Genomic DNA, 17,721 nt, shown 5'->3' on the forward strand with positions numbered 1-17,721 from the left:
CCTGAATGCTGCTGCCAGGATCATATTCCTCACCAACCGTTACACCGATGACTCTACCTTGTGCCAGCCATTACACTGGCTACCCATCCACTCCAGAATCCAGTACAAAACTACTACCCTTATCCACAAAGCACTCCATGGCTCTGCACCACCCTACATTTCCTCTCTGGTCTCAGTCTACCATCCTACCCGTGCCCTCCGCTCCGCTAATGACCTCAGGTTAGCATCCTCAATAATCAGAACCTCCCACTGCCTTCTCCAAGACTTTACACGTGCTGCGCCGATTCTTTGGAATGCACTACCTAGGTTAATACGATTAATCCCCAATCCCCACAGTTTTAAGCGTACCCTAAAAACTCACTTGTTCAGACTGGCCTACCGCCTCAATGCATTAACCTAACGATCCCTGTGTGGCCTATTTATATATAATAAAAAAAAACAAAAAAAAAAAAACCAGGTTCCTCGCATCATGTTCTCATTCACTTTATGCAGTTAATAGCCCTCTGTGTCTGTACTGCTACATACTTAGGCAGTTAATTGGTTCATGCAGCTTTACATGAACACCTGAGCCTTACACTATGGCCGGTCCGAATAACTAAAGAAATTGTTACCATCCACCTCTCGTGTCTCCCCTTTTCCTCATAGTCTGTAAGCTTGCGAGCAGGGCCCTTATTCCTCCTGGTATCTGTTTTGAACTGTATTTCTGTTATGCTGTAATGTCTATTGTCTGTACAAGTCCCCTCTATAATTTGTAAAGCGCTGCGGAATATGTTGGCACTATATAAATAAAAATTATTAATGCACACGTTTACAACTCACATGTTGCCCGAATGGAAACATGCTCTTGTGGCATTGAAATTCTACCGCATCCCCCTTATTCACCCGACCTTGCACCATCGGACTTTAACCTCTTTCCAACAATGAAATTATTTTTCAAGGGCAAGCATTTTCCAGATGACGTCACATCGTGGCTTTTGGAGCAACCTGTCGACTTCTACAAGCGAGGCGTGTACAGTTGCTTAAAGAGATGGGAGAAGTGTGTGTCCCTAGGTGGCACCTATGTAGAGAAGGACTAATAACTGTGCCAAGTTTCATTGCTCTCAGTCCACAGGAAGTGGGTCAGGGGAAATCTTTAATGAACGCCCCTCGTATCATACACCTGGCACAAATAGGACACACAACAGATTATGCGCATGCCTGCGCATATTTGATGGATTTTTGACATCTCCAAAAAAGCAACATGTTGCGCTCGCCACGACAAGTCACACTGTGAAAAGACACATGCGTACACAAAAGCATGAGAATGCATGCAAACTCATATCCATGCGTACACCATGTTAAATATATGTACAAATGACGCATGCGGATCAAACGGTGCGTGCACAGATGCAAATGTGAAACCAGCCATACAGTGGCATGTAAAAGTTTGTGCACCCCTGGTCAAAATTACTGTTATTGTTAACAGTTATGCAAGTTGAAGATAAAATGATTTTTGAAAGGGCTAAAGTTAAAGTTTACATTTTCTTTTGTATTCTAGGGACAAAAAAAAAACAAAAACATTTTTATCTTTTAAATTTTAAAACTTACAAAAAGTAAAATGGGCCGATGCAAAAGTTTGGGCAGCCTGCACAGTTAGTACCTAGTAGTAGCACCCCCTTTTTCAAGTATCACAGCTTGTAAACACTTCTTGCAGCCAGCCAAGGGCCTTTCAATTCTTGTTGAGGTATTTTCATCCCTTCTTCCTTGGAAAATTATTCCAATTCTGCGAGATTCCTGGGTCGTCTTGCATACACTTATTTTGTGGTCTAGCAACAGATATTTAATGATGTTCAGATCAGGGGACTGTGAGGGCCATTGTAAAACTTTCACCTTTGCGCTTTTTGAGCTATTCTATTGTGGATTTTGACGTGTTTAGGATCATTATCCCTTTGTAGAAGCCATCTTTTCAACTTCAGTTTTTTTTTTTTTTTTTTTTTTTACAGATGTTATGCTTGAATCAAGAATTTGATGAAATTTTATTGAATCCATTCTTCCCTCTATCCGTGAAATGTTCTCTGTGCCACTGGCTGCAACACAACCACAAAGCATGATAGATTCACTCCCTTGCTTAATGGTTGTCAAAATATTATTTTCCTGAAATACTGTGCCCTTTTTTCCCTCCAAACATACCTTTTGATCATTGTGACCAAAGAGTTCCATTTAACCTCATTGTTCCACTTGCTTCCAAAATGCATCAGGCTTGTGCAGGTGTCTCTGAAAAGTAAAACAATGTACCACAACTACAGAGTCTGCTAAATCATTATGAAGGTCTTTTGCAGTCAAAAGGGGGCTCTGATTTGCCTCTCTAGCAATCTTAAGAGCAGCCCTCACTGAAATTTTGTTTGGTCTTCCAGTCCTTATCTTGACCTCCATTGTTCTTGTTATTTTCATTTCTTAATTACATTTCAAACTGAGAAAATAGCTAATTGAAAACGCTTTCCTATCGTCTTGTAGCCATCTCCTGCTTTGTGGGCCTCCCACCATTTTCAGAGAGCTAGGCAGCTGCTTAGAAGAACCCACGGCTGCTGTTTGTTTGACACAAGATTAGAGGAGGCTAACTTTTTTTTTATTAAGCTGGGAAATTTGCATCACGTTACCTTTCCTAACGATGATAGTGAACAAGCCATAACCCCAACAGGCCAATTAATATCTGAAACCTTGGTCAAAGTTATCTGCGCACACAAATCTTCTACTGGGGTGCCAAAAAGTTAGCATTGGCCCATTTTTCCTTTTTGAAATGTTTAAAATTTAAAACAATATTATTTTCCACCTAAAATACAAAAAGGTGTCATCTTCAACTTCAGGATTTTTCGAGATCATTTCATTTTCAACTTGCTTAACTGTTCACAATAAGGCCGGGGTCACACTTGCGAGAGTGATGCGAGTCTCTCGCATCAATACTCGGCACTGCCGCCGGCACTCAAGACCGGAGCGTTCGGCTGCGTTAATTTTTATCGCATCACACTCGCAAGTGTAACCCCGGCCTAACAGTAATTTTGACCAGGGGTGTCCAAACTTATACATGCCACTGCTCATCTTCAGATGCAAAAATTAGAAGGACCGGTGATATCTTATAGCATATGGACCAAACAAAGAAGTGGGAAGATACAGAGAAACTAAAGTAGAAAGAAAAGAGGGTGGTGGTGTAAAAAAGGGGAGCTACCTGCACAGTTTTCACCTCCTTCTTCCAGCTTTCTTTTCTTAAGAGTTGGCTGAAAAAGTAAAGTAATTGGGGTTTTAGAATTGATTTACATCAGAAGTCACCATTATTTTAACCGATAACTTTACATTAAGAGTTTTAATTACCATCTTAAAGAGGTTTTTTTTTTTAAAAAAAAAAAAAGCCCCAAAAAACCTACAAACAAGATAACGTGCTTTTTACTTGGAATGTATCTAAATATTGGGACCCAAAACAATCCTAAGAACAGGACTCTAGAACCCTAGCATTAGGGATTCTGCAGACCCATTATGAAGGGAGCGGTGGCAGCATCAGCGCCTCTGATCCATTCAGGATGGGGCTGCAGAGTCCTGTTCAAGGGTTCCAATACTCCACACACTGTCTGTGATGCACACAGACAAACAGCAGCATAGAGGACATTGCACAGGATCACCTGGCTGTGTAGATGCAACCTCTCTGCCCTTATTCTACCATAATCCCTCTTCATAGATTTCAGATGTATTCTGATCCCTCAGTATGATGACAGTCTGAAAGATTTTAGCCATTTTTTTTTTTTTTTTTTTTTTACAGGGAGAACCACAGTTCCAAGATATATTGCAATAATTCCTATACCTACTAGGACTGAAACATAATACCGTATTTTTCGGACTAAAAGACGCACTTTTTCCCCCCCAAAAAAGGGGGGAAAATGGGGGGTGCGTCTAATAGTCGCAATGCAGGCTTACCTAGGTGGCAGAGGTGCGGTTGCGGGGGTGTGGCGGCAGAGGAGGCGCAGTAAGCGGGGTCCCTTTCCCCGGTATGGTGATGCAGCAGGCCCGGTATGCAGCAGAGCCGGGTGAATCCTCTTGTTATCGGTGGTGGCGGCCATTTTCCGGAGGCCGCGCGTGCGCAGATGGAGCGCTCTGCTTCCCGGGGCTTCAGGAAAATGGCCGCCGCGATCTCCATCTGCGCACGAGCGGCCTCCCGCGGCCATTTTCCTGAAGCCCCGGGAGCAGAGCGCTTCATCTGCACACGCGCGGCCTCAGGAAGATGGCCGCGCCCACCGATAACAAGAGGATTCACCCGGCTCTGCTTAATACCGGGCCTGATGCATCACCATACCGGGGAAAGGGACCCCGCTTCCTGCGCCTCCTCTGCTGCCACACCCCCGCCACCGCACCTCTGCCACCGCACCTCTGCCACCTAGGTAAGCCTGCATGGTACGCCAGGGACCCCTCTCACGCCATACCTCTCACTGCACCTCCTCATCCCAGCACCTCCTCATCCCAGCACCTCCTCATCCCAGCACCTCCTCATCCCAGCACCTCCTCATCCCAGCACCTCCTCATCCCAGCACCTCCTCATCCCAGCACCTCCTCATCCCAGCACCTCCTCATCCCAGCACCTCCTCATCCCAGCACCTCCTCATCCCAGCACCTCCTCATCCCAGCACCTCCTCATCCCAGCACCTCCTCATCCCCGCACCTCCTCATCCCCGCACCTCCTCATCCCCGCACCTCCTCATCCCAGCACCTCCTCATCCCAGCACCTCCTCATCCCAGCACCTCCTCATCCCAGCACCTCCTCATCCCAGCACCTCCTCATCCCAGCACCTCCTCATCCCAGCACCTCCTCATCCCAGCACCTCCTCATCCCAGCACCTCCTCATCCCAGCACCTCCTCATCCCAGCACCTCCTCATCCCAGCACCTCCTCATCCCAGCACCTCCTCATCCCAGCACCTCCTCATCCCAGCACCTCCTCATCCCAGCACCTCCTCATCCCAGCACCTCCTCATCCCAGCACCTCCTCATCCCAGCACCTCCTCATCCCAGCACCTCCTCATCCCAGCACCTCCTCATCCCAGCACCTCCTCATCCCAGCACCTCCTCATCCCAGCACCTCCTCATCCCAGCACCTCCTCATCCCAGCACCTCCTCATCCCAGCACCTCCTCATCCCAGCACCTCCTCATCCCAGCACCTCCTCATCCCAGCACCTCCTCATCCCAGCACCTCCTCATCCCAGCACCTCCTCATCCCAGCACCTCCTCATCCCAGCACCTCCTCATCCCAGCACCTCCTCATCCCAGCACCTCCTCATCCCAGCACCTCCTCATCCCAGCACCTCCTCATCCCAGCACCTCCTCATCCCAGCACCTCCTCATCCCAGCACCTCCTCATCCCAGCACCTCCTCATCCCAGCACCTCCTCATCCCAGCACCTCCTCATCCCAGCACCTCCTCATCCCAGCACCTCCTCATCCCAGCACCTCCTCATCCCAGCACCTCCTCATCCCAGCACCTCCTCATCCCAGCACCTCCTCATCCCAGCACCTCCTCATCCCAGCATCACCCCACCTTGCCTCCTGTGACCCTGCTCTGCCACCGCCATAAGATACTGTAAATTCGGACAATAAGACGGACCCCCATGTTATAAAAAATCTTTTTTTCTGCAATTTTCACCCCAAATTTGGGGTGCGTCTTATGGTCCGGTGCGTCTTATAGTCCGAAAAATACGGTAGTTGTTGAAATAACAGTGACCAGTTAAAAAAAAATCTGAGATTAAATGTATAATTAAACATTCTTGAGGTGTACACCAAGTCCAATGATTCTTCACATTGAATTGGTGGGGGAGGGGAGAGAAGAACAGGTATGCTAATGTTTATCACCCAAAGTAGGTTTAAGGGAATTCTTTCCAGCAAAATTCTAGACTATTTTACCCTATGAACATGTTGGTCATATGTACAATATGGGGGGAGGGGTGAGAGGGACATGTGACAGGTGTCATGTCTTCTAACTAGAAGCTTACAGCATCAATGCCATCATGACTGTTGGACAGAAGGATGGGTTCTGGAACTGGCAAGTTCATTTCAGAGTGGATTTGTGATAGATCTTGAACATTTAGCATAGGTTCCTGAAAGAAAAAAAAAAAAAAAGCATAAAAAACACATGATAACCAAGGCTCCATAACCAGTGCATAACTAATCATTTTAACCCCATAATGACCATGCCTGAAAGAGCCTTAATGTCAAGCCAATTGTTATTTGCCACTTCGCTTTTTAGCAGCCATACCTATTTTGTTTCCACCAACGTTGCTGTATTTTATGCTGGACAAATTGTATTTAGCTCTATTTTAGGATGCATATAAAATAAAGTGTATTTTATCAATCTTTTAAGTTACATGAATATTGGTGAAAAGGATTCATTTTTTTCTGCCTCAATTTTCCACTACAACTGATGAATCCATAAGATGATCAGTCATAGGAGAAAACAGACCCCTGATGTGTCACATAACACACAAAACTGATCTGGTTCCAGCAATAGGGGTAATAAACGGTTTTCTCGCTAAGGTCCACAGCTGTATCTGACAGCTAGGGACCAGATCTGGTCCTGCTACAATGCAGGAGGTTTAACACGGCACTGTAAATGAACAAAAGTGTGGCGTTAAAACCCAGGGGCAAGCGCCATAAGATTAGCCATAATCATGTTAAAGATTGTGGCACGCATCACATTAATGTGGGTATATCCTCATTTAGGTCAATCTATTGTATGTGTATCCATGTGGATTTCATCGCGATCCCTTCTTTTATCAGAAGATAAGTGTTGCCTAATGTGTCTAGCAGCAGCTTATGGCTTTCCCTATTAACATGCCAACCTGGCCAATAAAAGTTATAGTTACAGGGAGTGGATTGAGATGGCTCTTGGCTAAAAGAGAATGTATTGCAGGCATAAGAGGCCAAGCAAAGTAAATCCCAGATTCTAAATGTAAACTTTTTCTTTCCATGTGTCAGCAGCCCACAGACTGGGGAGCAGAGGCCATCTTCACAAATATGCATTTGTCAGAGTACTTGGGGCCTCCGAAACGCATTAATTTTCATTTTAAATCCCCATTTTCTACCATACTTTGATTAACAAGTTCATACCATTCCCTGGCTATACTTTTTTTACTGCTTCCTTTTCTTCATGATGCATTGTTTGAAAATCCCCAGTGCGTGCTGAGACACTCAACCAATCATAAGGGAGCAGATAGCACGGTGACTGACAGCCTCTACCTTCTCTCTGAAACAAAGCACTATCAGTGACCTCTGTTTCAGGGTCTGGGCTAGTCCTTCTCCTGAGCATGTATGTGTTGTCAAATCAGATGTATGCTTAGCAGATTCTTGTCACTGTTCAATTTGCACAGTGACAGTGCGCTCTCTCGCAGTCTCTGATCAGAAGTAACGAGTTGGCAAAAGAGCGCACTGTCATTGCGGGCTTCATGAGGATTACCCAGGGTGCAGAGATTAGCACTGCCTCCCGCATATGACGTCGAAACGGTAAGTCACTAACATTTTAGAGCAGCTTTGGCAACTTTTCAAAGTGTTTTATGCCAGAAATCTGTTGAAAACGCTTTGATGAATTGGACCTTATAGTTTGTTATTTTTATACACAGCCATTTCTGTAGCCAAAACGAACGGTAAAGTTCCTTTATAGGACAGTTCTTCTGCAGGACTAGATTACCTTAAGAAACGCATCCAGTTCCAGCAGCTTCTTTGGGAAAAAACTTGCCACCAGATCTTCGGCCTTAAGTAGTAAAGTAATTATTGCACAAGCATCAAAATCAAAACGCCATGTAATAATGCACCACAAATCTGAAATCTAGATAGAGCTCAACTGTAAGAAGCTTTCTGAAAAATATTAGTATAACCAACAATCTAGAAAGGTAACTATTGATACAAAGCCATAGAAATGTCTGTAAAGTGCTGCGGAATATGATGGAACGAGATTAGTGAATAAAATAATTTAAATATAAATCTATTACCTCATTGGTTATTCTCTCACGAAAGCAATCGACCTGTGATCATCAAAAAAAAAAAAAAAGAAAAGTGAAACAATGGCAATATCCTCAACTAAAAGTTCTCATACAGAAAAGAAAAAAACTACAAAGAGTTCTCTAATTTTCTCATTCGATTACAAGACATTCATTAATTGATAAGTGTATTCCTGTTTCAGTAGATGAAGCTTGTTCTCGTTGTACTAAAAAGTTATTCAAGTTTCCATTCTGTATCAATATGTTATGACAAAGAAGCTATAAACTTACCATCTATCCTGAAAATCAGTGGATTCTCACTGAGGGTCCCACCACTGACCACAACATTGGTGCAAAACTTACTTTTGTGTAAATAGAGGGTCTGTGTGTAACCATTGGTCTATTCACAGTCTATGGAGCTGCCAGAATACAGCCAACCAGGAGCGAGGGGACGAGAAAACAGCTGATCGGCCAATAGCTGGTGAAGGTGTATGGCGGCCTTCACTAGACGAGCATTTTTTGTTCAGATCATAACTAGGACAGATCTGCAGCCCTGAAGTTTCAAACATAATTTCGAAGTATATAGGACAACTGACTTTTATATGATTAATGCATGCAATGTCATGAAAGCATGTGAAAGGCGGCGCCATTCACAAACATCGTGATCAGACTGCAGCAGCACAGAGGGAGTCAGTACAGAAATGAACAGCACAGTGCCAGGATTCTGAGGATTTTTCTGAAGCTGATGAATAAGTCCGGAGAAGAACATGTAACTGTCCACCACTGCACTACTCACACCTTACACTGGAGCTCTATCACCCGCCAATATTCACATTCAGGGGAGATTACCAACGATCACAACAGAGAATCACGGAGTAAAACGAATGATTGTCATTGTCGTACTGCTTCGGCCTGGGTCACATCTGGCACCGCACAGCCAAAAGACGGAGGGGCTGGATGCCCAACAATATCCTAGTAGACAAGCCCATTAAAGGGACTCTGTCACCTGAATTTGGAGGGAACAATTTTCAGCCATAGGGGCGGGGTTTTCGGGTGTTTGATTCACCCTTTCCTTACCCGCTGGCTGCATGCTGGCTGCAATATTGGATTGAAGTTCATTCTTTGTCCTCCGTAGTACATGCCTGCACAAGGCAATCTTGCCTTGCGCAGGCGTGTACTATGGAGGACAGAGAATGAACTTCAATCCAATATTGCAGCCAGCGGGTAAGGAAAGGGTGAATCAAATACCCGAAAACCCCGCCCCTATGGCTGAAAATTGTTCCCTCCAAATTCAGGTGACAGAGTCCCTTTAAGTAATATACAGCTGTGGCCAAAAGTATTGACACCCCTGCAATTCTGTCAGATAATACTCAGTTTCTTCCTGAAAATGATTGCAAACACAAATTATTTGGTATTATCATCTTCATTTAATTTGTCTTAAATGAAAAAACACAAAAAGAATTGTCCTAAAGCCAAATTGGATATAATTCCACACCAAACATAAAAAGGGGGTGGACAAAAGTATTGGCACTGTTCGAAAAATCATGTGATGCTTCTGTAACTTGTGTAATTAACAGCACCTGTAACTTACCTGTGGCACCTAACAGGTGTTGGCAATAACTAACTCACACTTGCAGCCAGTTGACATGGATTAAAGTTGACTCAACCTCTGTCCTGTGTCCTTGTGTGTACCACATTGAGCATGGAGAAAAGAAAGAAGACCAAAGAACTGTCTTGAGGACTTGCGAAACCAAATTGTGAGGAAGCATGAGCAATCTCAAGGCTACAAGTCCATCTCCAAAGACCTGAATGTTCCTGTGTCTACCGTACGCAGTGTCATCAAGAAGTTTAAAGCCCATGACACTGTGACTAACCTCCCTAGATGTGGATGGAAAAGAAAAATTGACAAGAGATTTCAACGCAAGATTGTGCAGATGTTGGATAAAGAACCTCGACTAACATCCAAACAAGTTCAAGCTGCCCTGCAGTCCGAGGGTACAACAGTGTCAACCCGTACTATCCGTCGGCGTCTGAATGAAAAGGGACTGTATGGTAGGAGACCCAGGAAGACCCCACTTCTTACCCCGAGACATAAAAAAGCCAGGCTGGAGTTTGCCAAAACTTACCTGAAAAAGCCTAAAACGTTTTGGAAGAATGTTCTCTGGTCAGATGAGACAAAATTAGAGCTTTTTGGGCAAAGGCATCAACATAGAGTTTACAGGAGAAAAAAAAGAGGCATTCAAAGAAAAGAACACGGTCCCTACAGTCAAACATGGCGGAGGTTCCCTGATGTTTTGGTTTGCTTTGCTTCCTCTGGCACTGGACTGCTTGACCATGTGCATGGCATTATGAAGTCTGAAGACTACCAACAAGTTTTGCAGCATAATGTAGGGCCCAGTGTGAGAAAGCTGGGTCTCCCTCCGAGGGTCTTCCAGCAGGACAATGACCCAAAACACACTTCAAAAAGCACTAGAAAATGGTTTGCGAGAAAGCACTGGAGACTTCTAAGGTGGCCAGCAATGAGTCCAGACCTGAATCCCATAGAACACCTGTGGAGAGATCGAAAAATGGCAGTTTGGAGAAGGCACCCTTCAAATATCAGGGACCTGGAGCAGTTTGCCAAAGAAGAGTGGTCTAAAATTCCAGCAGAGCATTGTAAGAAACTCACTGGTGGTTACCGGAAGCGGTTGGTCACAGTTATTTTGGCTAAAGGTTGTGCAACCAAGTATTAGGCTGACGGTGCCAATACTTTTGTCTGGCCCATTTTTGGAGTTTTGTGTGAAATGATCAATGTTTTGCTTTTTGCTTCATTCTCTTTGGTGTTTTTTTCATTTAAGACAAATTAAATGAAGATAATAATACCAAAGAATTTGTGATTGCAATCATTTTCAGGAAGAAACGAGTATTATCTGACAGAATTGCAGGGGTGTTAATACTTTTGGCCATAACTATGTACAGAAATGAGTGCTGTATCCTTGCGACATTCGGGTCCCTCCTTAAACCATTTCTGCACTTGTGTGATGAAATAATGAGAGGAAGTCGAAATGGTGGCAGGTGGTTTTAATCGGCATCGTGAACAGATGTTTTACTCCCGCAAGACATTACGTGTGGTAGAGTATTGCCGCTGCAGAGATTAGTCACTGTATATTAGACCAATATCTAGGCAGTCCATGAACACTAACATTTTATACCGGAGCCCAAGTGCTTATTCACATTTCTAGGATTGGTTTTTCAAGCTAGTTAGACCACATAAGCAGGAAATATTGCCTTCTGTGTGGGTCCTATATTTTTTTGGAGGGGAGTGGGGGCGCACACTTAGGCTACGTTCACATTTGCGTTGTGCGGCGCTGCGTCGGCGACGCAACGCACAACGCAAATATGAACGCATGCACAAACGCTGCGTTTTGCGACGCATGCGTCGCTTTTTGCATGGTTTTGGGCGCAGGAAAAACTGTATCATGCAGCGTTCCCTGCGCCCTGACGCATGTGCTGTAGCGACGCATGCGTCGCAAAACGCAAATGCAACGCATGTCCATGCGCCCCCATGTTAAATATAGGGGCGCATGGCGCGTGCGACGCAGCCGGGAGCGGCGCAAATGTGAACGTAGCCTAATGGAACACTTTGCACTTAGTGTTGACAGCAAGACCTGCAGTGTAGAAGAGGTTAGAAAATGACTTTAAAAAGTAACCCTGTAATCAGTATTATTTTGCCCAGACAGAGGCCTATGTTTTATTCCGTGGAGTCCGGCCCTATGAGTGGGAGAGACCTGTCAATCAAGGCTGGTCAGGCGGGGAGAAGCTGGAGGGACGGGTCTCCTAGTAGCTGCTTCATTTTCCAGGCTGTTTTCTCTTACGTACACATTATAGAATAAAATATGGCTCTCGGTAATGAGACTTTCTGGATTTAATGGCGTCTGCAGACCTGGCAGCAAACAAATGATGAAAGGGTCCATTTGAAATACATCAGTTTAACGGAAACACAATAAAATAGGTCCATTATAGTTGTATGCACATTTCTAGAAATGATAGGAGATGGGGAAGGAAAAGGCAGCTCCATATCAAACTAGGCAACAGCCTAACCCTCAACATTAGTGTTGGGCTGAGAGCAACATGCGTGCTGGGCGCATCCAATCCAAATCTCCATCCAAGGGCCCGATTCTGATGTGACCAGCAGCCAATCTAAGATAGAAGGTTCATTAAAGGGAAACTAGGCAGGATTTCACCCCCCAAACTATTTATATCACATGAAACTTTCTAAAGACAAGTGTAGCAATACCTTTACATTCCTCCATTACTGAGAAATCAGCTTTTGAATCGATGTGTAAATGAGGCTGAATAACGCTCTGTAGATCTGAAGCCTCCGTCACTCCAGCTCTATTACCCACCCAGCACCACCTCTTCCTGACTGATTAATGGCTTCTTTTCCAGAAGTCACACAGTACAGAGGCAGGACTGAGTGAGGAATAGAGCTGGAGTGACAGAAGCTTCAGATCTACATATCATTTTTCTGTCTCATTTGCATATCAATTTTGAACAAAAGAATATGTGTCCGAAACCTTTCCTAACCTTGTGGGACAATGTGTAAATTTTATGCAAAGCAAGCTAGATTTCGCTCAGTATCAGCTCATATTTCCTAATACCAATAGTGTTAAGTGATGTTGATGTTCTAAAGCTAACTAGTCTTATTAAAGATCCCCCCAAATAATCCCACGTTTATCCCACAACATTGACCTAATGATAAATATTTCAGCTATAAGCAGATACATAGCTTCCATATATCTTACTCTTTATGACTAGAACTGGCAGATTTGTAAGAAATCCGTATAATCCCGTGTAACAGGACATCATGTATCTGTGTAGTACAGCAAACACAGTATACAGGCTGCAGCACGAGGTGGAACATGCTTAGGCATGACCCAACATGCGCATCACACACAGAAGTAGGAAAACAATGCCCGGTACCACTTTATATCGACCAGTCACTATTCTAGACTTAAGGTACCTTCACACATAACGATATTGTTAACGATATCGTTGCTATTTGTGACGTAGCAACGATATCGTTAATTAAATCGTTATGTGTGACAGCGACCAACGATCAGGCCCCTGCTGGGAGATCGTTGGTCGCTGAAGAAAGTCCAGAACTTTATTTCGTCGCTGGACTCCCTGGAGACATCGCTGGATCGGCGTGTGTGACACCGATCCAGCGATGTCTTCACTGGTAACCAGGGTAAACATCGGGTAACTAAGCGCAGGGCCGCGCTTAGTAACCCGATGTTTACCCTGGTTACCATGCTAAAAGTAAAAAAAAACAAACACTACATACTTACCTACCGCTGTCTGTCCTCCAGCGCTGCGCTCTGCACTCCTCCTGTACTGGCTGTGAGCCGGAAAGCAGAGCGGTGACGTCACCGCTCTGCTTTCCGGCTCCCAGACAGTACAGGAGGAGAGCAGAGAAGCAGAGCGCAGCGCTGGAGGACAGACGGCTGTAGGTAAGTATGTACTGTTTGTTTTTTTTTACTTTTAGCATGGTAACCAGGGTAAACATCGGGTTACTAAGCGCGGCCCTGCGCTTAGTTACCCGATGTTTACCCTGGTTACCGGCATCGTTGGTCGCTGGAGAGTGGTCTGTGTGACAGCTCTCCAGCGACCAAACAGCGACGCTGCAGCGATTCGGATCGTTGTCGGTATCGCTGCAGCGTCGCTAAATGTGAAGGGGCCTTTACACTGAGTCATTTGCAAATCTCACAAAACAAATGGTACAGAGAGATAAGATTATTGATGCATGAAGCTGTGGGACAGAGTGAAAGCAGGAGGGACAGAAAACTGATGACTGGGGCTACAAGGCGACTGACATTCTGTAACCTGCTTGTCGCAGTACCCTTGGGGAGGCAATGTGATCCCATACACTAGTATTGCACTGAGATAGACAAAGTCGCCCCAACCATAGGGTGCATTTCCTAATTATCAGCCTGTTTAGACAAGACGCCAATCACCCTCGGAATTAGTTAAAGGGTAATAATATTTATTTTTATATAGCGCTAACATATTCCGCAGCGCTTTACAGGTTGCACACATTATCATCACTGTCCCCGATGGGGCTCACAATCTAGAATCCCTATGTATGTATGTATGTATGTTTTTGGAATGTGGGAGGAAATCGGAGTGCCCGGAGGAAACCCACGCAAACACGGAGAGAACATACAAACTCTTTGCAGATGTTGTCCTGGGTGGGATTAGAACCCAGGACCCCAGCGCTGCAAGGCTGCTGTGCTAACCACTGCGCCACCGTGCTGCCCAGGATTACTTTAAAAACTTGCTTAAAACTCTCGGCAGCACATCATCGTGTGTAAACAGGACATGTGCTAACGAGAACACGGATATCCCATGCTCACAGAATGATAGTACTAACGACTGCAAACAACAATGACTGCATATCTGCTTCAATGGACGGTTGTTCAATAGCTGCAGGTCAGCCTGAGTACACGCAGCCTTCCTAGTCACATAGCTCCAATATGATTATTTTATAGAAAGTGACTCACAAATGCAAGCGCCAACACCAAAGGGCAGACTTCTCATATAGCGCATAGGATCGGGCACGACAAGTAACATGCCAATTACTGGGAACCGCCATTGCCGAGCAGCACTCCGTATGGGCTAATACACACTACAAAGGCCCAGAATGGTGGGGCCCATTTTGTATCTAGGAGTGTCTTACTTTGTGGACGACTAACACAGTCGGACGACTTCCCCCTGGGGTGACTGGATCGACTCCAAAGGTCGCTGTGTCCACCCTGATCAGTCTGACAATTACTCATCACTAGGACTGACCCCAATACTATGCTGATACTGGCAGGCAACAGGAGGAGCCAATGTAGAAAATATCATTAAATAAACTAATAACACCTAATCAGGTAATACAAAGGGGAAACAAGTAAAAGGGACAACAATGGTCAGAAATATCTGATCTTCTCAGGTGCAGTGCCTGCAGGTACAGTGCACACGCCACTAACCATAGAAGATGACTGGACCAACCCAGAGGCTCAGCCCCGAGTGAGCAGATAGCGGGAGTAATGAAGTCCCACAGCTGCTGACCCGGACACACATTTCAGAGGGGATCCCTACATATTAGGCAGGACGGACACCAAGGACAACCTTGAGAAAGCTTCCACGGACTCCAGAGCAGAACAAACTGATTCAGTGTCTCGGGGTAATCCTTGACGCTGATCTCTCCTTCAAACCACATATCCAAGCCCTTTCCACTTCCGACGACTTCAACTCAAAAATATTTCAGGAATCCGTTCATTCCTAAACCAAGAATCTGCAAAAACCCTAGTCCATGCCCTCATCATCTCCCGCCTCGACTACTGTAACCTCCTGCTCTTCGGCCTCCCCTCGAACACTCTCGCACCCCTCCAATCTATTCTAAACTCTGTTGCCCGACTAATCCACTTGTCCCCCCGCTATTCCCCGGCCTCTCCCCTCTGTCAATCCCTTCACTGGCTCCCCATTACCCAGAGACTCCAGTACAAAACCCTAACCATGACATACAAAGCCATCCACAACCTGTCTCCTCCATACATCTGTGACCTCGTCTCCCGGTACTTACCTACACGCAACCTCCGATCCTCACAAGATCTCCTTCTCTACTCCCCTCTTATCTCCTCTTCCGACAATCGTATACAAGATTTCTCTCATGCATCCCCCCTACTCTGGAACTCTCTACCACAACATATCAGACTCTCGCCTACCATCGAAACCTTCAAAAAGAACCTGAAGACCCACCTCTTCCGACAAGCCTACAACCTGCAGTAACCACCGATTGACCAAACCGCTGCACGGCCAGCTCTACCCTCACCTACTGTATCCTCACCCATCCCTTGTAGATTGTGAGCCTTCGCGGGCAGGATCCTCACTCCTCCTGTACCAGTTATGACTTGTATTGTTCAAGATTATTGTACCTGTTTTTATTATGTATACCCCTCCTTACATGTAAAGCGCCATAGAATAAATGGCGCTATAATAATAATAAATAATAATTTAGCTGCAGACCCTCAGTAACACATTGTGGATTGGGACTAGTCCGTGGCCATTTAGCGGACATGAGGATGCGGCTGCGCCGGAGTCAGGGGGCTCCACCGACCCCAGCCTACACCCTCCCTCTCACTGGCCTCAGGGGCCTCCCCATGGCCCGGGCTGCGGGCGCACATGGGACCACGTGACTGACGAGTCTCCACACCGCCGTCCACGTGGAGCAGCAGGCCGGCTCCTGTCGCACCTCAGCTGGCCGCACAGCACAGAGATCCCTCCGCTGGCCGTGCTGACGCCTCGGCGGCTCCTGTGTCACCACAAAGACACCTGGCCGCACAGCTGCTCCCGCCGGCCTAGGAGCACGGTCCGGTACCGCTCGCCTCTCCCCGTCACTATCACCATCACTACTACTGCCGCCATCTCTCACCTTCTTCTTCAGCTCCTGATCCACTTTCAGCAGGGAGGACATGATGGGTCCGGTAGAAATCTGCCCTCACTTACAACACCGGCTCGTGCAACACGGCTCCGGAAGTGACGTAACACTTTGCGCGCCGTCAGCAACCGTGACGGGGAGTGGGTGGGACAGGAATCATCCAATCAACAGCCGACCTTTGCTTAGTACAGCCAATGAGAAAGAAGGCCCGGATGCCTGGGCAGCATGCGCCTGCAGACCTGTCACCCATCACATCTCCCCCATGCGTTTATCTGCTGGCTTACATTGTCTGTATTAACCCCAGCATGACCAGGGAGATGGCACATACATAATGGAGACCTAGGAATGCTTGGATGACTTTCATTCTTGTCTCTTTTTTTTACATCGACATTGTAAATTGTACAAGTTGAAATCTAGATTCCTAGGGGTTAATAACAATGAGTCTGTAAACATGGGGGGCACTACAGATCATCTATCTATATAATCGTCTCAGGGGTACTTCCGTCTATCTGTAACGGAAATCCTGCGTCACTGTCGGCGACAGGCTTAGTCCGGCCGCGAATTGGTCCCTCCCTACTCTCCTCCAGTCAGCGCCAGTGTGTCGCCCCATCCCGGACCAACTTTTTACTATTGATGCTGCCTATGCAGCATCAATAGTAAAAAGATATGTTAAATATAATAAAAAAATAAAAAATCATGCTATTTTCACCTTCCGCCATCCACTGATGCGCACGATGCTGACACCATCTTCCGTTTCCAGTGATGCATTACGGAATTAGCGTAGACCGCTAAGACATCTGGGTAATTTCGCAATGCATCACTGGGAACGGAAGCTGGCTGCAGGATCGCGCGCATCAGGACAACTTTGGTGGACGCCGGAGGGTGAGTATATAACTATTTTTTTTTTTTAACAGGGATATGGTGCCCACACTGCTATATACTACGTGGCCTATGTTACATACTGCGTGGGCTATGTTATATACTACATGGGCTGTGCTATATATTACGTGGGCTGTGTTATATACTACGTGGGCTGTGTTATATACTATGTGGGCTGTGCTATATATTACGTGGGCTGTGCTATATACTGCGTGGGCTGTGCGATGTACTGCGTGGGCTGTGTTATATACTACGTGGGCTGTGCTATAACGTGGGCTGTGTTATATACTATGGGCTGTGCTATATATTACGTGGGCTGTGTTATATACTGCATGGGCTGTGTTATATACTACGTGGACTGTGTTATATACTACGTGGGCTGTGCTATATACTG

General features: G+C 45.8%; 1 protein-coding gene across 1 annotated transcript in view; it reads right to left on the bottom strand.

Annotated features, from left to right (window-relative positions):
* The window catches only part of PSME3 (proteasome activator subunit 3), a 36,276-nt gene extending 19,705 nt beyond the window's left edge, over nt 1–16,571 (bottom strand). Inside the window, exons 1-5 of the mRNA XM_069751902.1 lie at nt 16,443–16,571; nt 7,997–8,029; nt 7,696–7,758; nt 6,005–6,109; nt 3,203–3,251 (exon numbers count right to left, since the gene is read on the bottom strand). Coding sequence (XP_069608003.1) covers nt 3,203–3,251; nt 6,005–6,109; nt 7,696–7,758; nt 7,997–8,029; nt 16,443–16,484 — 292 coding nt within the window. The 5' untranslated portion in view covers nt 16,485–16,571. The remainder of the gene's footprint in view (nt 1–3,202; nt 3,252–6,004; nt 6,110–7,695; nt 7,759–7,996; nt 8,030–16,442) is intronic.
* Nucleotides 16,572–17,721: the final 1,150 nt, after the last annotated feature.

The sequence above is a fragment of the Ranitomeya imitator genome, chromosome 2 (assembly GCF_032444005.1).
Source record: "Ranitomeya imitator isolate aRanImi1 chromosome 2, aRanImi1.pri, whole genome shotgun sequence".
Lineage (NCBI taxonomy): Eukaryota > Metazoa > Chordata > Amphibia > Anura > Dendrobatidae > Ranitomeya > Ranitomeya imitator.